Genomic DNA, 24,215 nt, shown 5'->3' with positions numbered 1-24,215 from the left:
TTCTGTTTCGTGTTAGTGCCACTTTCTTTCCAGATGCCAGAGGCCTGACATTATTAGAAGAGTGTGGACTTGCCTTGTAAATTAGATCTCAGGACCTTATATGTTGGTCTTGAGGTAGAAATCTGCTCAGTTGAATTTGCATCTTTGCTCTGTAATTCTGTTACATCATGTGAAGTCCATTTATCTTATTAAGGGTTTAAGAAAGATTTTACTTCTGGGGAATGATAACATCTTAAGTCTCCCCTGTTACAAAAAAAGCAGAATATTCCTCTGCATTAAACTTTTACTCTGCTTTAATCAATGAAGACTTGTCAATTTTAATGAATAATTCTCTAGAGGGAGTTTGTTGTGGTTTGTGTCAATTTTAGCTTGACATATTTGGGAAATTTTACCTCAGCATTCTGAAAAAGTTTTATAATTACAGAAGTTTGGTCAATAATGCTTTGTGTATTTCCAGTGTTAACTCCTTACAGTCTTCTGAGACCTAAGGAGAAAGACTTGATGGGGATTTACATCAGATGTGTAATTTCTCTTTGTAGTGAAGGTCTTCAGTAGGTGAAGGTTAATGCCTGACATGCAAAATATCAGAGTATCTGCAGATGCTACTGAAATCAGTCAGCAGCTTGACTAAAATAGACTAAAAAACAAATTAGTCCCCATGCTCTTGTGTGTGTTTAGGGATGTTTGCTGCCAGAAAATGCATGTTGGCATGCCACAGTAGGAGCTGGCCTACTTCCCATGGTTGCCCTGTATGGAAAAAACATCATTGCTTTTTTCTTAGCTGTTTGAGGTTCTTGCATGGAATAAATAGCTGAAAGCTGTGGAGGAATTTGCTCCAAAGATATCATATGAAGTTGTCTATTTTTCCAGAACCAGTATTTCTAAAAGAAATCACAGAAATAACAATTCTGTGAAAAGACCAGTTCACAGAATCACAGAATCAGCCAGGTTAGAAGAGACCTCCAATATCATCAAGTCCAACCGATCACCCAGCCCTATCTAATCAACTAGACCATAAAAGAAATTTCTTACAAAGACAGGTGACATCAATATTCATCAGTATTCATAGAATGGTTTAGGTTGGAAGGGACCTTAAAGATCATGAAGTTCTAACCTCTGTGCCATGGGGAGGGACACCGGCCACTAGAACAGGTTGCTCAAAGCCTCCTGCAGAATCGCCTTGAGCACTTCCAGGGAGGGGATATCCACAACCTCCCTAGGCAACCAACCTGTTCCAGTGTTCACCATCCACACTCTGAAGAATTTCTTCCTAATCTCCATTCTAAGTCTGCCCTCCTCAAACTTCAATCCATTCCCTCTCATCCTATCACTACAAGCCCTTGTAAAAAGTCCCTTCCCAGCTTTCTTGTAGGCCCCGTTATAGGTACTGGAAGACTGCTCTAAGGTCTCCCTGGAGCTTTCTTTTCTCCAGCCCTCTGACAGTCTTTGTGGCTTCCTCTGGACAGACTCCAGCAATTCCATGTCCCTCATACTGGGGTCTCACAAGGGCAGAGCAAAGGAGCAGAATCACCTCCCTTGTCCTGCTGCTCTCACTGCTTTTGGTGCAGCCCAGCACACAGCTGCCTTGAGGGCTGCCAGTGACCATTGCAGGCTCATGGTGAGTTTTTCCATCAGCTGGCACCCTCAAGCCCTTCTCTTGGAGACTACTTTTGAACCACTCTTTGCCAGACCTGTATTTGTGTTTGGGATGGCCCTGACCCGTGTTAAAGACCTTGCACTTGGCCTTGTTGAACTTCATGAGATTGGTTTGGGCCCACCTCTCAGGCCTCTCACATTTTGGCAGTGTTCACACGTAATTCAAGGTGTAGTGTTTGGATTAAGGCTTTTTTCTAATGCTTACTTTAATATTTTTTACAAAAAGTTTTGTAATTCAGTATTTGAAGTATCAGCTGCATCTTGCATTTTTCTAAATGACTTCAATTGAAATGTTGTTGAGGGAAAGACGTTAGGAGCAAGTTCTTAACCATGAGGGTGGTGGAACACTGCAGCAGGTTACCCAGGGATGTAGTTGAGGCCCCAGCCCTGCAGATATTCAAGGTCAGGCCCAACAAGGCTGTGAGCAACCTAATCTAGTAGAGGATGTCCCTGCTGACTACAGGGGAGTTGGACCTTTGGAGGTCCCTTCCAACTCAAACTATGCTGTGATTCTATGATTCTGATAAAATATTGTAGAGGGAGTGGGGTGGGGGAAGTTCCCTATTTTCCTCCACATTGCAATATATCTTTCCATCTGTATTTTATTTATTTGCTTTTAGGATGCATTCATTTAAGTTGTGTGCATATAGCTTTTATACAGAGATGTAGATAACAGCATCTAAGACCAACATTCAAAACCCAGGAAACATTAGAATTAACCATCTCAGTAAACCTCCTATTTGTTGCCCACTTGTGAGACCTTTTTTCATCAGAGGAATGTTCCTTCATGAAGTGCACAGGTGGATGTTGCTCACAGAACAAACAGCTATTCATTACAGAAATTCTGCTTATTTGTTATTAATAGAACATTTGTCCATATCATGTGCTTTGGGTGACTGACTGCAGCATATAAATGTTGATGAAAAATGATTTATTTTACATAGCACAGCACTTCTGTACTGTATTGGACATTACTGCTCCTTTTTTACAGCTAGGTAGTTGGAACTTAGAAATGTGCCACGTGCTTCTTGGGAGTTCTTTTTCTTTTTATGTTATGCCTCTTGTCAGTCATCATGCTCTGAAACATGAACGTCTCTGGGTTTGTTTTAATTTATGCTCTACAATCTGCCCTGAAGTAAAAGTCAAACTAAACCTCAATAAGCTGCTTTCCAATTCTCTCTCCCCCTTCCTCTGAAAGCCATTGATGTGCACCACTTAGAAGCCTGTGGCCTGTTTTGTTGCCAGTGCTTTAAAGCTGAAGACAACTTTACTGTAAAATAGAATACAGATTTTGCAAGTAATTATTTGTTGTGCATTGAGACAAATCTTTGTGAGACTGACCACACAGCTTTTGTAACGTAAGATGCTGAAAACAGTGCTGAGGCAATACTAAAGTAGGATTCACTCTGCTGATGTTCCAGTCTATTTGCCATCTGGCACGCTGGGCTGCCTGCTAAGCTCCTGCTGCATCTGATCCTAGGCACAAATGCTGCACTTCATTTTGTAGCTAATCAGACTATAGTATCAGCAGCTCTTGACATCACCAAAAAGCCCCACTGATGGGCAGAGTTTTGCATGTGGTGTTACTCCCCAAAGGGCTTGTCACAAAGCACGGTCTTGGAAACAGGAACTTTAAATTAGGGGTCAGCACTGGTGAAGTAAAACTCCTCTCCCCTCCCTCTCCCAACTCTACAGAGACTGAGTTGCATAGTATATGCTGTGAAAAGGAATAGATACCACTATTTTAGATCCAGAAGATAAAGGCAGACTCCCTGAATGTACATTGTGCAGATGTTGATGATACACAGTTGTACTGCACTTAATATTTAGAATTACAGTTTGCATTCCTGCACAACATAATGACATACCTGTCACGTCACAAGGCAAGCTCTCTATGAGACTAAAGCTCAAGTTTTAAGATGTACTTTCCTGATTATTTTTTTTCTGAAATCTGTGTCTGCCTAAATGAGGTTTTATTTGTGGCTTCATGAAAAGCTTTTCTGCCCCTGCAATGTGGACTGTTGTTGCAGAGATTTTTCGTAGATTCATAGAATGGTTTAGGTTGGAAGGGACCCTGATGATCATCTAGTTCGAACCCTCATGCCATGAGCAGGGACACCTTCCACTAGACCAGGTTGCTCAAGGCCTCATCCAAAATGGCCTTGAACACCTCAACAGATGGGGCATCCACCACTTCCCTCAGCAACCTGTTCCAGTGTCTCACCATCCTCGCTGTAAAAATTTTCTTGATAATACCCAGTCTAACTCTTGCCTTCTCAAGCTTAAAGCCATTTTTGCAGGCTTCTGCACAGATTTGTTCTTTCCATTTAGCACCAGACTTGCTAAATGTTCCACTATTTGTCTCTAATTCCTTCATGTAGATGCCTAGTCTCACATTGAGTGTTATCTCATTATTTTCTCCCTCCTTCCCTTCGTTACAGATCAAGGAAAAAATGTCCTGAAGAGAATTATGTTTTGCCTGCTTCTCTGCCCTTTCATACTTCCCCTATTTTTTCTCATTTCCAGAGGAACCGGAATGCTCATTTTTCTCCTCGAGTTAGTCTGAATCTGTTTTATACATTCTAAGCACTTTTTCCAGAAAAACAGAACATCATTCCAAAATCCTCTTAGTTTCTTCCTGTCATCCTAAATAACTGTGCATCTGCTTAAGAACAATCCTGTTGCAAAGGCCTGTCTTCAAGAACAAGAAGTGTTTCTTCAGTGTTAAGATAAAACCTCAAAGCTTAGGTGTTGATGCCGAGCTACTGAGACAGGTTCCCTCCAGCTTCCCCTGCACTCCATGAAGACATTAATATGCTGGACATGGAGATTTCTTGCAGTAGCCACTTTTTAGGTGATACAGAGGGACAAAAGGACAGAGACTGTCCAGCAGTGAAAAAGGCATGGGGAAAGCATTCTAAATTCTGGGTAATCAGAAGGAAACCTCGGTAGGAGTTTTTATGTTTGTGCAAAATCTTACAGCTGCTTTGAAACAATTTTCATTATTAATAGAGGCTGGGAGATGAGCCTTGCAGAGCAGCCTTGCAGAGAAGGACTTGGGGGTTCTGGTGGATGAAAAGTTGGACCTGAGCCAGCAAGGTGCACTCACAGCTGAGGGGATGATGGCATCCAAAGCAGTGTGTGCACCAGGTCAGGGGAGGGGATTCTGCCCCTCTGCTCTGCTAAATGATTGCAAAGTTAACAAAGAGCACTGTTTCTCAATGATGCTTTTAAAATACCCATATAGGGTCGATTTGTATGGTCATCACCAGAGAAAATCATATTCTTGGTCCAGATTGGTCTGTTGTGGTGCATTGCTCTGGTTAACTAAGTCATCTTGTCTGTTAGTATCTACAGATAAAAAGGGATTATACTCTTTGCAGTGGTCTATAACATTAATGATGAATGAAGATTAATTGTGATTGAGTTTAAGATTTGCTGTGTCTGGATGCAGGGGGTAATGCTCTTACATCAGTGATTTTTGATCTAACATAGCTATAAGCTCCTGCTGCTTCCCAAATCAATTCCACTCACTTGCTTTGCCAGCTAATGCTTTTGAAAACAGTTTTGCTGCACCTTGGCTGCCTTTACACATCTCTGTTCAGACATAGTTGCCTTTTGTGGTGTCATGCTCAGTTTGTTGGTTGATTGTCACATTTCTTGAATGGCTCTAGCCCTACCAGGAACTGAATTGTTGTGCAGTTAAAAGCGAATGTAATCATTGGATGTGAGCTGTTACAGCAGGACTTTCATTGCAGACAACACTAGTATTGGTATTATCATTAAACTGTTTGCTTTAACAGCCAAAAAATCCCAGAGACACAGAATGCATGGAGTTGGGAGGAACCTTCAAAGGTCATCTTGACCAAGGCACCTTGCAGTGAGCCAGGACATCTCCAGTTAGACCAGGTTGCTTGGGGCCGTATCAAGTTTGACCTTGAATGCCTCCAGGGATGGGCCCTCAACCAAATCTATGGGCAACCTGTTCCAGTATTTCACCACTCTCATTGTAAAGAACTTCCTCCTTCTGTCCAACCTAAATCTGCCCCACTCCAGTTTCAAACATTGCCCCTCATCCTGTTACCACAAGCCCTTCTAAACAGTCCTGGAGAATTCAATCAGATATTGAAATGTTCTCTCCAGAGCCTTCTCTTCTCTAGGCTGAACAGCCCCAGTTCTTTCATCCCATCCTCAAGAGGTCCTCCTCCAGCCCCCTGATTATCATTGTTGCCCTCCTCTGGTCCTGGGCCAGCAGGTCCATGCTTTATTAAATCCAAATTCTTTACCAACCTACTGAAGAAGATACAAACAACAGGTTGCCCAAGGAGGTAGTTGAGGCCCCATGCTTGGACATATTCAAAGTCAGGCCCAGCCAGGCTCTGAGCAACCTGATCTAGTAGAGGATGTCCCTGCTGACTGCAGAGAGGTTGAAGTAGGTGACCTTTGAGGGTCACTTCCAACCCAAACCATTCTCTGATTCTGTACTATAAAACTTGAAGTCTATCTAGAAAACAAATCCAATTATGACTTAAGCACTTGAGACAGGTGAAATGCGATTTAATTACTTCTTTCAAAAGAAAATTACCTCTTTCAACTTTTTATTACTAAAACTCTGCAGTTATTTTTATCATTATAAAAAGAGCAAGCTTGGAAGAGAAGCTCTCTTCAGGGAGTTCACACTCAGGTCCTTGTTACTTAATGCTCAAACTGAAAATTTGAGTCCATATACAAACTTCTGATGGTCTAGAAAATAAGCCAGAAAAAAAATACTTCATAATAGATAATGTTTGTAGAAATGGGATTAGAGTAAAATCTCACAGAATGTTAGGGGCTGGAAGGGACCTTGAAAGATCATCCAGTCCAAGCCCCCTGCCAGGGTGGGATCACCTAGACTAGATCACACAGGAAGGCATCCAGGCAGGTCTTCAATATCTCCAGAGAAGGAGACTCTACAACCCCCCCCCCCCGGCAGCCTGCTCTGGTGTTCTGTCACCCTCACAATGAAAAAAAAATTCCTCATGTTCACATGGAACTTCCTATGCCTCAGCTTCCACCCATTACCCCTTGTCCTGTCATTGGGCACCACCAAGCAGAGCCTGGCTCCATCCTCTTGGCACTCACCCTTTACATATTTATAAACATTAATCAGATCACCCCTCACTCTCCTCCAAGCTAGAGACCTCCTCAGTCTCCTCTTCTCAGAGATAAAGAGACCCAGCTCCCTCAGTCTCTCCTCATAAGGGAGATGTTCTACTCTCCAAGCATTAGAAAGAGGAAAATGGATATGATATTTTAAAAATGTCATTATAAATAGATCATTATTGCTGTACATGAATACAAATAACAGCAGGCTTTCCCAAGTGCAGTGAAAACATGGTGTTATGATACCAAAAAAAAAAAAAGTTGGAAGTGATGAAGTCACATTTCCATTTCTTTTAAGAGTCATAGAGCTGTTTAGGAGTGAATGTAGCTTTACATGAAGCTTTGCATTTGCAAGAGAACTAAATACATGGCCACCACCCTTGCTGCTGCTGCTCAGTTTTACAGCCTCTCACCAGTCCTCAAGTGAAAAGGCTGAAGGACAGCTAAGGGACAAGATACAAGATATGGATGAGCTCCCAATAGTTGCTCAAATACCATTTGCCCCCTTGAGACAGCAACACTTCATGTCTATAGATTTGGCTTCATCTCTGGATATAAAATGATGTGATAGCCACTTACCCTAAGTGTCCATTTCTCAGGAAATTAGATGGGAATCTTAAAAACATTTCTGTTAAACACCAAGACTGACAGACATGAATTTTACAGAAAAAAGACCTTCAAGATACTCTGAAATGTAGTCATGCATCACCCTAATGGAATAAGCAGTGACAATTAATTTCTTACTAGGCAAAATTGCAAGAGAAGCCAGGGAGGGATGCACAAGAATGGTGTGAGGAAATGGAAGTAATTTTTATTAAATTGAGATACACTTTAAAAACTGTAACGTAAAAACCCACCCAAAGATCTCTGCAGATAAGCAAAATACAAAGATGCTCTGCTATGTTCTGCTCTCTCTTTCAAAGCCTATCAAGTATAAAGTGCTTGTTCAATTACTTACCCAATTAATCCCCTTGATTTGGAACAAGGGTATGAGGTATTGTAAAAATGTTCATAAAATTAGTGGCCTTAGTTGGATAAAGTGCCATTTTTTGGGATCTAAACAATCACAAATGTCACTCAAATATCTATTTAATCTTCAGGAGACACTAACTTCTTTTGGCCAATGATATTTAAGAGATCTCAGTTATAATAGAAGAATTGGATGGATAAAAGGACTAAGCAAAGGGAAATGTAACAGTGAGGAAGGGAAATAAGATGAAACAGAAAGAGGGATGGGAAAGAAAATACTTGTGTGAAGAAACTACTTGTGAAGAATTGGTAAAAGGTTTTGTCTTCAGTTAAGATCTAACTCATGTTTCTGCTGACATCTATCATGTAGCTAAGCTGTGAGAAGTGAGAATTGTTTACCCCACTGGGGACAGGCTGAGAGAGTTGGGGCTGTTGAGCCTGGAGAAAAGGGGGCCCTGGGGGACCTTAAAGTGGTACCTGAAGGGGGCATGCAAGAAAGCTGGGAAGGGACTTCTTACAAGGGCTTGTGGTGATAGGGTGAGAGGGAAGGGATTGAAGCTTGAGGAGGGCAGATTGAGACTGGAGATTAGGAAGAAATTCTTGACAGTGAGGGTGGTGAGACACTGGTGGATGCCCCCTCCCTGGTGGCGTTCAAGGCCAGGTTGGATGAGGCCTTGAGCAACCTGTTCTAGTGGAAGGTGTCCCTGCCCATGGCAGGGGGGTTGGAACTAGATGATCTTTAAGGACCCTTCCAGCCTAAACCGTTCTGTGGACCTATGAATCTGAATCTGTTGTGGTTGTGCCCAGTAATCCAAATATTCTTGGATTACTTCTAATAGCACTACTAAATAATAGTAACTTTACCAGATAACCTTTCTCCTTCAAATTTGTCAGCTGGCCTCTTGTACGTTTATCTAACTTGAATTAATTTTGCTTGAACTTAAAGACCAAATTTTTATTGGGCCTTGCCTGCTGCTCACTACTTAACTCAGAAAATATGTGATAAGGAGCTGTTCTGCTCTTGGGGGAAGTGTCCACAGCCCCCCACAACATCCATCTCTCCAAGCTGGAGAGATATGGATTTGATGTGTGCGCTTTCCAGTGGATAAAGAATGTCTGGATGGGCTGGATGATTGCATACAAAGGGCAGTGGTCAATTGCTCGGTGTCCAGATGGAGACATGTGACAAGTGGTGTCCCTCAAGGGTCTGTATTGGGACCAGTGCTGTTCAGTATCATCATCATCAATGATATCGACAGTGAGACTGAGTACACCCTCAGCAAGTTTGCAGATGATACCAAGCTGAGTGATGTGGTTGATAAGGGTGAAGGACAAGATGGCATCCAGAGAGACCTGGGCAGGCTGCAGAGGTGGGCTGAGAAGAATCTCATGAGGTTCAATAAGGCAAAGTGCAAGGTCCTACACCTACATTGGGGCAATCCTAGATATCAGTACAGGCTAGGGGGTGATGAAATTGAAAGCAGCCCTGCAGAAAAGGATTTGGTGGTGCTGGTGGATGAGAAGCTGAACATGAGCCAACAGTGTGCACTTGCAACCCAGAAGGCCAATGGCATCCTGGGCTGCATCAGAAGAAGCAAGGCCAGCAGCTTGAGAGAGGTGATTCTGCCACTCTGCTCTGGTGAGACCTCACCTGGAGTACTGCATCCAGCTCTGGGGCTCCCAACACAAGAAAGATAAGAACTTGCTGCAGTGGTTCCAAAGGAGGGTCACCAAGATGACCAGAGGGCTGCAGCACCTCTCCTATGAATAGAGGCTGAAAGAATTGGGGTTGTTCAGCCTAGAGAAGTAAAAGCTTCAGGGGGACCCTAGAGCTGCATTTCAATATCTGAAGGGGACCTACAGGAATGTTGGGGAGGGACTGTTTAAAGGGCTTGGAGTGATAGCACAGGGGGCAATGGTTTGAAACTGGAGCAGGGTGGATTTAGGTTGGACATAAGGAGGAAGTTCTTTACAGTGAGAGTGGTGAAATACTGGAACAGGTTGCCCATAGATTTGGTTGAGGCCCCATCCCTGGAGACATTCAAGGTCAAACTTGCTGTGGCCCTGGGCAGCCTGCTCTAGTTGGAGGTGTCCCTGCTGACTGCAGGGCAGTTGGACAGAATGACCTTTGAGGGTACCTTCCAACCTGATGCAATCTGTGAATCTGTGAAACTGTGTTATCTGGAAGGACTGCATAGGGCTGGAAGAGAGCTAAGTATCCAGAAGAGGGCTGGATGCTTAGAAATGTGAATTTTCTTTCTGCTTTGGAGAACAAAAGTTGCCAGGTTAAAGAAGTGAATTTGAATCACTAATGCTGAAGGCTTTTTAGCTATTAGTAGTTTAAAAGAGAAAATAGGGTCATGGTTATGATTATTTTTACCAGTAATTTTCTAACAGTGTCCTTTGCTTTTGCTCCTCTCTTAGGGAGTTGGTGTCTCAGTCCATGGACATTTCCGAGTGGCTACAGAAAAGACACTTTTTGCAATGCCAGAAACAGCAATAGGCAAGTATTGTGACAGGTGATCACAGCTTAACCTGATTAAATTTTCACTCTGGGTGAAATGGCTTTGACTGAAAGCAGTGGCACTGATGAAAGAATTGCAAAAAGGAATTGGAAACTACCTTGTACAGAAAGTCTTTTCCATTCAACTAATAGGAACTTGCCTGCATCCTGGGAGGTTGCTCATTGAGGTTCTGAACCGTGGGGTTACTCTGTAGACTGCCACAGAGACTGTGTCACAGGATACAATGGAAGGGTCTGAGGAACAAAATCTTTGCTACAGATGTAGGCAGATAGTCTGAAGGTGCCAGTGCCAGCGTGCCAGCCTGATGTCTGGAACTGACTGGAACTCAAACTGGCTATTCTGCAAGCTGCTCTGCAGTGTTAACCAGACAGATTTTGGAATTCCAGCTTTCCTTGGAGATTATTGCTCTAGACCCATTACAGCTGTGTACAGACTGTGTGCGGGTGACAGCAGCGTTGTCAATTTTTATTTTGTTTTCTTTTCACTAACAGCATAGAATCATCGCATTATATGGGTTGGAGAAGACCTCCAAGATCATCAATTCCAACCATCAACCCAAGACCACCATAGCCATTAAATCATATCCTCAACTGTCATGTTCACACATTTCTTTAACACCTCCAGGGGTACTGACTCTACCACCTCCCTGCGCAGCCTGTTCCAATCCCTGACCACTCTTTTGCATAAAGAAATTTTTCCTAATCTCCAACCTAAACCTCCCCAGCACAGTTTCAGGCCGTTTTCTCTTGTTCTGTCACCTCGTAGTATGGAGAAGAGACTGATTCCCACCTCGCTCCAACTTCCTTTCAGGGAGTTGTAGAGAGCTATGTGGTCTCCCCTCAGCCTCCTCTCCTCCAGGCTGAACAACTCCGGTTCCCTCAACTGCTCCTCACCAGACCTGCACTCTATGCCCTTCCCCAGCTTTGCTGCCCTTCTCTGGACACGCTGCAGCAAGTCACTGAGTACCTTGTGCATTGTTATGTTTAATCCTACAGCTTCTTGGTCACCTCTGAGTTGTTCAAAAGAAACGTTGTGTCTCAGAGCTATATGAAGGTGTTGGTATGACTCAAGAAAAGTCAGTCAGATTAAAGTGAACCCTCCTATGAAATCATTCCTGTTTCCTTGCAACACAATCCTGGCACCGAGAGGGTATCCACACTGAACCTATTACTGTCTGGTGTATAGATCCCATGAATTCTCTCATCAGTGTCCAAATCCCTTCTTCCTGCCTATGTCTATGGATAGTGCTCAAAACCTGTAACCTATCCTGCATTTCCCTCCTGCAGAATTTCTAGTTTCTATGTATTTCCAAGACAAGGTGGCTGAAGGGTGATTGCAATTGTTCTTACCTTTATAGAATCACAGAATCATAGAATGGTTTTGATGAAATACTGGAAGAAGCTGCCCAAGGATGTGGTTGAGGCCCCACCCCTGGAGACATTCAAGATCAGACTTGATGTGGTCCTGGGCAGCCTGCTCTAGTTAGAGATGTCCTTGCTGACTGCAGGAGAGTTGGACAAGATGATCTTTAAGGGTCCCTTCCAACCCAATGCAATCTGTGAATCTGTGAGTTTTTAGCTTTCTAGAAGTCATTTACTAATAAATCTCCAAGCACTTCTGCAAGATAAGGTAGGCCTGGAGTAGCACTGCCTTTATGAAGCTTGGCAACTGCAGAGTTTCACAGCTGGGGTTGCAGTGAAGCATGCTGCATCTGTCACAGAGCAGAGACTGCAAGTCAGCATTACTGGCTTAGGCTTTTAGCCTGGTCAGCCCAGCACACATTCAGCTCTTATTTAAGTAGGGACTTGAGAAATAGTTGGAAAACGCTATTAAAAAAAAAGGCACAACAAAAAAAAAACAATGGAAAAACTAGTACATGGAATAAATTAAGGGAAACCCAGTAGCAAGAAGGAACATAAGGAGGCATTATTGAGAGAATTAAAAGGAATACATAGAACAGGGACAAGAGAAGTAAAATTATAAGAAGAAAGGAAGACCCTGTTCAGATTTGGGCCACTTACTACAAGAAAGACATTGAGGTGCTGGAATGTGTTCAGAGAAGGGCAACAAAGCTGGGGAAAGGTATAGAGAACAAAAGTCTCATGAGGAACAGCTGACGGAGCTGGGGTTGTTTAGTCTGGAGAAGAGGAGGCTGAAGGGAGACCTCATTGCTCTCTACAACTCCCTGAAAGGAGGTGGGAGTGAGGTGGGGGTTGGTCTCTCTCTCTCTACTATCAGGTGATAGAATGACAGAAAATGGCCTGAAGTTGTGCCAGGGAAGGTTTAGGTTGGGAATTAGGAAAAATGTCTTTATGGAAAAGGGTAGTCAGGGATTGGAACACACTGCCCAGGGAGGTGGTGGAGTCACCATCCCTGGAGGTGGTCAAGAGGCATGTGGCACTTTGGGACATGCTTTAATGGCCATGGTGGTCTTAGGTTGGCAGTTGGACTCAATGATAGAGGTTTTTTCCAGCCCAAACAATTCTCTGATTCTAAGACAAGGACACAGAAGAAGTTACATCACACTGTGTTTATGCAACCAAGTCAGTTTAAAGTGGATTAGTTACACCCTCACTAATCCTGTTTGTAAATGCCTTTGTAATCAAAGAAATCTTCCTTCACTTTAGTTTTATTCACCTCTAAAGCAGCTTAAGCTGATCAACTTCACAGTTTATGTAGAACTAATTTCCCTGTGTGTGACCATGTGGAAGGGTCCTCTAGATTCCAGTAGGAAGATGGCATTTCCTCTGGATACTTACTGGAGCATGGGGAGAAGAGTATCACAGTATCACAGTACATTAGAGGTTGGAAGGGACCTCCAGAGATCGAGTCCAACCCCCCAGCTAAAGCAGGGTCACCTAGGGTAGTCTGCACAGGAATGCATCCAGAGAAGGAGACTCCACAACCTCTCTGGGCAGCCTGTTCCAATGCCTGACCACTCTTTTCCATAGGGGAGATGCTCAAGTCCCCTAATCATCCTCATTGCTCTCCATTGGACCCTCTCCAGTAGGTCTCTCTTGAGCTGGGGAGCCCAAAACTGGACACAGTATTCCAGCTGTGGTCTCCCCAGGGCAGAGTAGAGGGGGAGAAGAACCTCCCTAGACCCACTGGACACACCTTTCTTGATGCACCCCAGGATACCATTGGCTCTCTTGGCCACAAGGGCACATTGCTGTCCCATGGAGAACTTGCTGTCCACTAGGACTCCAAGGTGTTTCTTTGTGGAGCTGCTTTCCAGCAGGGCAGCCCCTAACCTGTACATCCTGTATGTTGAGCATGTTCAGGGAGGTTCTCCTCCTGCTCTGCACTGCCCTGATGAGACCACACCTGGAATGGTGTGTTCAGTTTTGGGCTCCCCAGTTCAAGAGACACAGAGATCTGCTGGAGAGAGTCCAACAGAGAGCTACAAGGATGGTTGGGGAACTTGAACATCTCTGCTATGACGAAAGACTGAGAGACCCGGGGCTGTTCAGTCTGGAGAAGAAAAGGCTGAGAGGGGATCTGATGAATGTCTATACATAGCTGAGGGGTGGGTGTCAGGATGAAGGTGCCAGGCTCTTCTCAGGGGTGCCCAGTGACAGGTCAAGGAACAATAGGTGCAAGCTAGAACACAGGAGGTTCCACCTCAACATGAGGAGGGTGATGGAGCCCTGGAACAGGCTGCCCAAAGAGCTTGTGGCATCTCTTTTGGAGACTTCCAAATCCCACCTGGATGCATTGCTGTGTGACCTACTCTAGGTGATCCTGCTCTGGCAGGGGGGTTGGACTCAGATGATCTCTGGAGGTCACTTCCAACCCCTAACATTCTGTTATTGGTATTTTAATTGCCACAAAGGAAAAGGTTGTTGCAGAGAATAATGTGAGTACCCTGTGGCTTTGGAGGGCATATGCAAGAGAAGTTTTATTTTGAAATGAGGGATTTTTTTGTAGCAGTAGCATATCCAAGGGGAGACAGCTGAATAGAAACATAAAATTAAATGACATTCTTGGCATTAACATTATTGATGTGATGGCTTAAATTGAGAAGGTAAAATGCAGAGTAACTGCTGCAGATGAAAAAAAGGTAAGTGATGAATTGGGGTTAATACAGCTTAGGACTTTTAAATTAAAGGGTGCCAACAAGACATTCAGCATTTTAGGAGAAGAGCTAGTCTTAGTAGCCTATGGGATGAGAAATAAATCAGTAAATGGCAATACACACAGCAGTGGCAAAGGGAATAGAATGCTACACATGTAACTGGTAGGAAGTGGCTACTAACACAAACTGTGAGGTATGAGAGTCAGCAGAACTAAAGGAGAACCAAGAGGGAATCAGAGGATAAGAGGAGAGATGGGTGAGATAAGGTAGTGATGAACTTTAAAGGTTCATAGATGGTATTGGGTTGGAAGGGACCCTCAAAGTTCATCTTGTCCAACCCTCCTGCAGTCAGCAGGGACACCTGCAACTAGGTCAGGCTGCCAGGGCCACATCAAGTCTGATCATGAATGTCTCCAGGGATGGGGCTTCAACCCTGGGCAACCTGTTCCAGTATTTCACCACTCTCCTTGTGAAGAACTTCACAGAATTAACTTGGTTGGAAAAGACCTTCGAGATCATCAAGTCCAAGCTATCACCCAACACCATCTTATCAACTCACCCATGGCACTAAGTGTCTCATCCAGTCTTATTTTAAACACTTCCAGGGACGGTCACTCCACCACCTCCTTGGGCAGCCTATTTCAATGCCCAATCACTCTTTGTGTGAAGAACTTCTTCCTAACATCCAGCCTAAACCTCCCCTGGTGCAGCTTGAGACTGTGTCCTCTTGTTCTGTCACTGGTTGGCTGGGAGAAGAGACCAAACCCCTACCTGGCTACAACCTCCCTTCAGGTAGTTGTAGAGAGCAATAAGGTCTGAGCCTCCTCTTCTCCAGGCTAAACAATCCCAGCTCCTTCAGCCTCTCCTCATAGGGCTTGTGCTCCAGACCCCTCACCAGCTCCCTTCACCTGATGTCCAACCTAAATCTGCCCTGCTCCAGTTTCAAACCATTGCCCCTCACCCTAGCACCACAATCCCTTCTAAACAGTCCTTCCCCAGCCTTCCTGTAGGTCCCCTTATTACTGAGAACACCACACTGAAAAGAATCTGTCTGGAAGAAACCTCCCCTTGATTCTGTCCGAGAGGGATGAATATTCAGGAACCTCTAATTGCCCACATCTTACAATACTTGTGATAGGGTCTTTCTGTAATTCATACATTAACTCTTTTTTGACTGAGACAATTAATTATGAGTAAAAAAATTCCTACTTCTACTCTCAGAACCCCATTTAAACTCCTTATGTGCAACTTAATCTTCTCAGCTAATACCTTTTTTGGCAAGTGGTTTTTGAGTTTCTTAATTGCTCATTTGTATTTTTCTTACTTATTTTCATGTTTCATTTATTCTGTTAAAGTGAAAAAGCACAGCACCACACCTTTCAATTTCTTTAAAAGGCTTTCAGTTTTATGAATGAACTCCTGGTGATTATTTTGAAATATTAATAAGACACTGATACAGCAAGGCTTAAGTTTTTTGACTCTATTAAAAGTTACAAAAAGTGTTTAAATGTATGTTTTATGTGATTAATATATGTAACAGAATGAGGTAGATATTGACAAAGGGATCATTTTAAATCACAGAATGTTGGCATTCAGAAGGGACCCCAAAAGGTTGTCCAGTCCAACCCCCCTGCCAGAGCAGGATCACCTAGACTAGGTCACACAGGAATGCCTCCAGGCAGGTTTTGAACGTCTCCAGGGAAGGAGACTCCCCAGCCTCTCTCAGCAGCCTGTTCCAGGGCTTTGTCACCCTCACAATGAAAAAGTTTTTCCTCATGTTCTTGTGGAATCTTCTCTGCTCCATCGCATTCATTGCCCCTTGTCCTATCATTAACATCACTGAGCAGGGCCTGGCTGTGTCCCCCCAACACTCACCTTTCACATTTTTATCAACATGAATGAGGTCACCCCTCAGGCTCCTCTTCTCCAAGCTCAAGAGCCCCAGCTCCCTCAGCCTGTCATAAGGGAGATGTTCCACTGCTTTCAGCATCTTTGTGGCTCTGTGCTGGTCTCTTTCAAGCATTTCCCTGAGGTCCTTCTTAAACTGAGGGGCCCAGAACTGGACAGATGTGGCCTCAGCAGGGCAGAGTAGAAGGGGAGGAGAACCTCTCCTGACCTACTAACCACAGTCCTTCTAATATACCCCAGAAGTTTATGCTTTGATAAAAGCAGATATATATTTATCTATTTCAGCTTTTAAAAGTCTCTTAAATTGTATTTACAGCTTTGAAGTTTTAAAAATCCCCCTGCTCTGTATAGTTTTCAAAAGAAAATAAATTTAACAGAGTCACTAAACCAGAAAGTTGTAGAATTTATTTTTAAATTATCCCTAATTTAATTTAAATTAACCCTTATTTACTTTTAAATTAACCCCAATGCTGAAAGGAGCCAGGTATGAGGTCAGGATCTCACACCTCCACTATCAGAAAGACCCTGGCAATATTGTTGGTCTATTAATGAATTCTCAGCCCCCAAATCATTTAGACTTAGCTATGCAAGAGGCACTTCATTGTCATTTGATGGTTTTTATCATAATAAAACATCTCAGAGAAAAAGCAGCACTCAGTTTGAGTTTGCACAAATTCCTTCACAATTCTTGGTGTCACTTCTCGTTTTTGCTGAGAGCATGGTTGATGGTTCAGGTATCTAAAAACGTCTCAAGTGGTTGGCAGATAGAATGAACACCATTGTCTGGGATACCTTTGTAAATCATATGCCAGTGGGAAGGATACAGCTTGAAAAGCGTTCAAGAATTTGCTTTAGGAAGGATTTTGATGACAGAGAGAAGTCAAACCAAGTCAAGGAGAAACTTGGGCAAGAGAGCTGTGTCTGAGCCAGGGAGATGAAAGTGATACAAGAAGAAATAGCTGCTAAGCTAGATGCACAATTAGGATGAGTTCTTCTCCCTTCATGGTTGCTTTCTTGTTTTGTTTTGTTTATTCCAGGCCTTTTTCCTGATGTAGGGGGAGGATATTTCTTGCCAAGATTATCAGGAAGGATTGGCTATTACCTTGGACTAACTGGAAGTAGGCTGAAGGGAAGAGATGTGCTAAAAGCTGGCATTGCCACACATTTTGTGGATTCTGAAAAGGTAAGATGCTCCCCAGTGTGAGCAAGGGCACAGTCTACAGCCAGCATGCCAAGTTTGGGTAATGCAGCACACCAACTTCTACCAACTTCAGAGGCACAGTTACAGCAGCTGGCCATGGACTGTGGACGGGGGTCACAAGATGCTCTCAAGCTGTCATCATAACACTTGCCAGCTACTGACAGTAGCTTCCCTCTTCCCTTGGAAGAGGGAGCAAACGTTGCTGTCTTCCTGATTCTACAGTTCAAGGTCATGATTTACTGAGCATAATTGAATTGTACAATTTAAACCACAGTGTCTGGAATTAGCTATTATTTATACAACTGCAAAATTTTTAATCTAGGTAATACAGAATCCCAGCATGGTGGGGGTTGGACGAGACCTCAGGAGATCATCTAGTCCAACCTTCCTGCTATTGCAGGGTCACCCACAGCAGGTTGTGCAGGTTTGGAATCTCTCCAGAGGAGAGGAATCCACAGCCTCTCTGGGCTGCCTGCTCCAGGGCTCTGGCATCCTCACACCAAAGAAGTTTTTCCTTATGTTTAGAGGGAAATTCCTGTGCTCCAGTTTGTGCCCATTGCCCCTTGTTCTGTCACTGGGCACTATTGAAAAGATTCTGGCCCCATCCTCTTGCCCCTACCCTTCAGCTATTGATCAGCATTGAGAAGATTCCCCTCGCAGTCTGCTCTTCTTCAGGCTGATCAGCCCCAGGTCTCTCAGCCTCTCTTCAGAGAAATGCTACAGGCCCCTCAGCATCTTTGTAGCCTCCATTGGACTCTCTCCAGTAGTTCCCTGTCTTTTGAACTGGGGACCCTAGAACTGGACCCAGTACTCCAGATAGGGCCTCACTAGGGCACAGTAGAGGGAAAGGAGAACCTCCCTTGACTTGCTGGCCACATTCTTCTTAACACACCCCAGGATGCCATTGGCCCCCCTCATGTATGTTCTGTGTCAGTCTCCCTAACAGATACCCAACTTGGTTCTTACAGTGTCTGTAAGAAAGTGTAAAAATTTGTTTATGTGCTAAGAGTCATTGTGCTCCAGCAACTTGCCTGGAGCTAAGTGCAAGAGCAACGATGACTTGCTTTCCTTCTCTTTCAAGACCCACAACTGTCATCATGGAGCTGGTTGGATACTATTTTGAGCATTGCATGGTTGCCAGACTCCTGCTCTTTCCTCTCAGACTGTTGTAGGCTAGCTTTACCTACTGCAGCTGTGGCCCTTGGGAAGCAGAATTCTTTACTGATCACTGCAGACGTAATGAAACCCAAATGGTTCAACACTGACAAATGAACTTTGGCTGCTTAGATTGTTGTCTTGGTACCTCTTTAAGATCTGCCTGAAAGGTGGGGAGTGTACTCTATAGTACCATTACCATAGCAGTAGTAATCCAAGAAATACATTTTGATTTACTTGCTTTTAATTAAATCTTGGGTTTTAATAGCTGCCTGCCTTGGAGAAGGATCTGACAGCCCTGAAATCTCCTTCAATAGAAGATGTTGCAGACTTACTGAACTCTTACCATGCAAAGGTAATCTATCAGTTAGTGAAATCAAGCAAAACTGTAAAATAGGTGTAAGCACAAATTGTTTATCTGTGCTACTGATCATTTGCTTTATGGTTAAAAAAATAAGGAATTTCCAAACTTTTGGTAGTCTGCTCTATTAGTCTGTAAAATGCTAATTTGTAGCACTAATGCCTACAGTGGTCAAAATTAAAAGTGTTTCTTAACTTCTATTCATTTTGGGTACCCCTCAAATTCCTTTCATGACCAGCTCCCTCTCTTTATGTGTGGATGTAGATTTCCAGACGTGATGCAAAAAATATTTTGCTGCTTATTTTTCCCACCTGTTATTCCTGGATTTCTAGCATGCTTTTCAAAGGCAAAACAGACAGGCACTAGCAGGCTGGGAGCTGTATGTGATGGCAATTGCAGTGTGGGGAGTTAGCCTGAAATGTAGGGGTTCTGACAAACAAACAACAAGGGTGGAACTGTGGAGCTAGTCCCGAGGCTGCAGAAGTTGCTATGCTGGCTCACTGTTTTATTTCCATCCCTTTATCAACCTGAAGAAATATTTTGCTAGCTCGATGCATTGAATGTAAGTTTCCATCTTATTTTGATGCAGATCACCTGCACTCCAGATGTGAAGCATGAATTTAAAGGGCTTAAGTTGTTGCTTTAATCTGTCGCTTATTTTATATGCTTGTAACCTTGAGAGACATGAAAGGCTGGATAAGCACAGCAGCTCTCAATAGGGCAAGTGTCAGCAGAGTGCAGATGTGTTGTAGGGAAAGCATTCGAGATCTTCAAGGAATGTTTTCAGACTCACAGAATCTCAGGGGTTGGAAGGGATCTCTGGAGATCCATCTAGGCCAACCCCCCACTACCAGAACAGGATCACCTTGGGTAGGCTGCATAGAAAAGCACACAGGCATGTTTTAAAAGTCTCCAGAGCAGGAGACTCCACACCCTCTCTGGGTTCAAGGGCAGAAAGGTGCTGCTTTCCCAGTGGACAACCCCATAGTTCTCTCTTGTTGTTTTGGAGGTGAATGTGACTGTATTGATAATGCATAATTTCTATTATTAGCCCCATGGGCATGAAAATAAAAGGTTTAGGGTTTACAATCAGTTTATCCAGTGGCCATTTTAGTTGTTTAGATGCACATTGTAATTCTATTTCAAAGGAAAATAAACTTCTGGAGACAAATTCAGTGTATTCACTCAATCCCTCTATTACTCCCCAGTTGTTTGGCTTTAAAATCAGCAGTGTCTACTCTTATTATTTCTGTTTTGGATTGATTAAGTTTATATATAAAAGAATTAATTAGAAAACTAAATGGGATAAGCTAATTTACGTAGTAGTACTGATTATTTGGACAAAATAGAAAGCTATGAAATGAGAGTGATTATACGTTGCAGTGTGCTGCTTAGCAGGATGGCCCTGAATGGAAGAGGAAGCTGTGTATTTTTAGTTACCAGAGCTGAAATGACAGCTTCAGCTGCTCTTACTGAAACATCTGCTTACATCCTAAACCCATTAGCGCCAGAAGATGGGAGACAGTTGACAGCATTTTCACATGAGGTCAACAGATCTTTCACACTCTCTAGCTCTCTAAATAAAATGGTGTGAAATGACAGGGAATAGATAAGAAAATGTGTTTTTGTTGTGGTGGATTTGTGTGTGTGTTTGGTTTTAATACAAATACACATGCCTGTATGTTTAAGGAAATCAAACCTGTTTTTCTAAACTATTCTCAGCTTTTTGAGTAGATTTATGTACAGTGGCTTTCTCAGTGTTTGCTAGAAATACACTGATAGAATAATCATCACTACTTTTGTACAAGGTAACACCCAGTCAAGCACACATAGATAGTAGCTGAAAGTAAGCACTGCATTATGAGGTGACATTTTGAACAGTCACAAGATAAAGTGACAAGTTCAAGTCATTTATACACACTGCACAATTGCCATTCATTACAAATGCCAGTGTATTATAAATATTCACAGATTGCATTGTGTTGGAAGGGAGCCTGGAAGGTCCTCTTGTCCAACCCCAGCGCAGTCAGCAGGGACACCTCCAACTAGAGCAGGCTGCCCAGGGCCACAGAGGGTCTGAATGTCTCCAGAGTCGGGGCCTCAACCACATCCCTGGGCAACCTGTTCCAGTATTTCACTGCTCTCACTGTAAAGGGCTTCCTCCTTCTGTCCAACCTAAATCTGCCCTGCTCCAGTTTCAAACCATTGAACCATTGCCCCTCATCCTATCACTGCAAGTCCTTCTAAACAGTCCTGCCCCAGCCTTCCTGTAGGTCCCCTTCAGATACGGATAATCTATTTCCATAACACACAAGTCATTAGATTTTTCAGTTCTGATAAGCTTTCCAGTCTAAAATAACCAATTAAAATACCTATTTGCTTTATAAACAGAGCAAAGCTGATCAAGACAAGCCCTTTGTACTTGATGAACATATGGAGAAGATTAACAGGTATTCAGCAATCTCTCTTCTTTTATATTCTTTTGGGTAGGGAACATGAAGTGTTAGTATCAGTGATCCACAGAGAACGTGATAGAAATGAAATTTCAAGTTGATCATTTAAACTTTTTCATCTCTGGGGTGCTTTATCTGAAGCTCATTTAGTATTTCCCTCATCAGTATATTAAATACTGGAGCATATTTGCCTGGTTGATACACCGTTGTACTAAGCAACTACCCCATGGCACATGAAAATTGAACAATTTCTATAGAGATTTGGGGGGGAGGGATTGGTGAGAATCATTATTCAGTTGGACAGGAGATACTACACAGTGTGTTTATACTCACTGGAATAAAGCCATTTCTCTGATGGCTGGAACTTGTCTGTATCAGAAAGGGAAGGAGAAATAAGTGAGAGTGATAAGCAGCAGCTAAAACTCCCAAAGAAGGATGAGTTCAGAGACAAAAGATGTGGAGACCAAACTAGCAGAGTGGAGCTGATAGATGAAGTTTTGACGTGCTATAAAAATACAGATTCAAAGAGTCATAGAACTGTTTGGGTTGTAAGGGACCTTACAGATTATCTAGTTCCAACCCCCTTGCCAGGGGCAGGGACACCTTCCACTAGACCAGCTTGCTGAAGGCCTCATCCAGCCTTGCCCTGAACACCTCCAGAGAGTCAGATAAGACTGATGGTAGTAACAAAAGTTTCTGGATAAAGAGTAGAATTTGTAAGTGATGTTTGCTGAAATGCTAAAGCATTGCTAAGGAAGAGGAGATGCCTGTCAAGTGAGTTACTTAGAAGTGAACAACAGGGAACACTGCTAAGAGAAACTGGATCAGGTAGTTAGCTCAGTTTCCAATCTCTGTGTTACTTGCACTTCATGGGGAAGAGAAAATCTGAAGCACTTCATTAATTTCTTGTTTCATTGATTTTTTTTTTCTTGTAGTCTTTTTTCAGGAAATAGCATGGAAGAAATTGTAAAAAAATTAAAGCAAGATGGTTCTGCTTTTGCCAATAAGCAGCTGGAGGTAATGTCTTCTGTGTTGCTTTTGTTAAGAGATCTTAAGTCTGGTTAAGTTTCTTAACATGAGGCAGAATTTAGTCTTATTAACATAACTAATAGGATGTAACACTAGTAAAACACTGGACTGAAACCTTCAGGTTCTCACATACAGTCATAGAATGGTTTGGGTTGGAAAGGACCTCCAAAGGTCATCTAGTCCAACCCCTTCTGTAGCCAGCAGTGACATCTTCCACTAGATCAGGTTGCTCAGAGTCTTGTTGAGCCTCCCCTTGAAGAGCTCCAGGGATGGGGCCTCAACTACCTCCCTGGACAATCCACTGATTCACCAGCCTCATGGTAAAGAACCTGTTCCTAACATCCAATCCAAATTTGCTCTTCTCAATTTCAAACCATTGCTCCTCATCCTGTCACTGCAGGCCTCTGGAAACAGTCCCTCTGTAGCCCCCTGCAGTCCTGTGGACACCTTCAGATACAGGAGGACTGCTATTAGGCCTGGAGCCTTCCCATCTCCAGGCTGAACAATCTCAGCTCCCTCAGCCTGTCCTCATAGCAGCGGTGCTGCAGCCCCCTGATCATTTTCATAGCCCTCCTCTGGACCTGCTCCATCAGGTCCATGCCCTTCCTGTGTTGAGTCCTGTGGGGTTGTCAATAGTTCTATTTAGACAAGGACATTTCTCTGTAAAACCACACAATGTGAATTCCAGTCTGCTGTGTAAAATTATAATCTTAAGAAATAGTTAAAAACCTAAGCTCCCTTTTCCCCTCATCATGACCAAAGGGTTGTTGGTGACAAAGGTTCCTTTTATAGCTTCTGATTTTATTGCCAAGGATTGGAATAAACCAGGGTCAGAACAATGCCCTTCTTTTTCTCCCATTCCATAGCTCATCTGGGTAAATAGCAAGCAATTTGTCATCACAACATGATTTTTTTTTGGATCTTTTTAAGTGTTGAATGTAGTCACCACTCAAAAAAATGTGCTGTAGTATTACACACTGCATATACACTTGAGCCTCAAAAATAAGAGGCAGCTTATGTTAATTTATAAGCAATGTGTGTGCTTTATTTTTCCTTTGAAGCGTCTGTGTTTCGGTGCTGGGTAAAAGCGTCCTGTACAAGTGTGAAATGTTGCTTACAGCTGGATAGAACAGAGGCATTTCTCCAACAACAGCTTTGATTGAACTTTTTACAAAGGGATGAGTATATCCTGCATCAGTACAGGTTAGTGGTTGACCTGCTGGAAGGCAGCTCCACACAGAAGGACCTGTGAGTCTTAGTGGAGAACTTCACCATGAGCCAGCAATGTGCCCGCATGGCCAAGAAGGCCAGTGGCATTCTGGGGTGCATCATGAGTGTGGCCAGCAGGTTGAGGGCCTTCCCATACCTGAAGGCTGCAAGGAACTGTTTACAAAGGTCTGCAGTGATAGGATGAGGGGCAATGGTTTGAAATTAGAGAAGATTTAGATTGGATGTTAGGAGCCAGTTCTTTACCATGAAGGTGGAACACTGCAACAGGATGCCCAGGGAGGTAGCTGAGGCCCCATCCCTGGAGATATTCAGGGTGAGGCTAGACAAGGCTCTGAGCAACCTGATCTAGTGGAAGATGTCACTGCTGACTGCAGGGAGGTTGGACAAGATGACCTTTGGAGGTCCCGTTAACCCAAACCATTCTATGATCTCCTCTATTTAGCAAAAGTAAGTATTATTCTTCCTTCTTGTTTACAGGAGTAGATTTATTTCATACTTTTGAAATGTA

At 43.3% G+C, this 24,215-nt stretch overlaps 1 protein-coding gene across 1 annotated transcript in view; it reads left to right on the top strand.

The window, feature by feature from the left end:
- Window positions 1–24,215, top strand: part of HIBCH (3-hydroxyisobutyryl-CoA hydrolase) — a 52,589-nt gene that overhangs the window by 12,374 nt on the left and 16,000 nt on the right. The window contains exons 7-11 of the mRNA XM_054380901.1: window positions 10,192–10,270; window positions 17,316–17,461; window positions 18,903–18,989; window positions 21,387–21,445; window positions 22,384–22,465. Of these exons, the coding sequence (XP_054236876.1) occupies window positions 10,192–10,270; window positions 17,316–17,461; window positions 18,903–18,989; window positions 21,387–21,445; window positions 22,384–22,465 (453 nt within the window). The remainder of the gene's footprint in view (window positions 1–10,191; window positions 10,271–17,315; window positions 17,462–18,902; window positions 18,990–21,386; window positions 21,446–22,383; window positions 22,466–24,215) is intronic.

This window comes from Indicator indicator, chromosome 5, assembly GCF_027791375.1.
Source record: "Indicator indicator isolate 239-I01 chromosome 5, UM_Iind_1.1, whole genome shotgun sequence".
Classification (NCBI taxonomy): Eukaryota; Metazoa; Chordata; class Aves; order Piciformes; family Indicatoridae; genus Indicator; species Indicator indicator.
The sequence above is the reverse complement of the archived record's forward strand: the minus strand, read 5'-3'. Positions and strand labels throughout refer to the sequence as shown.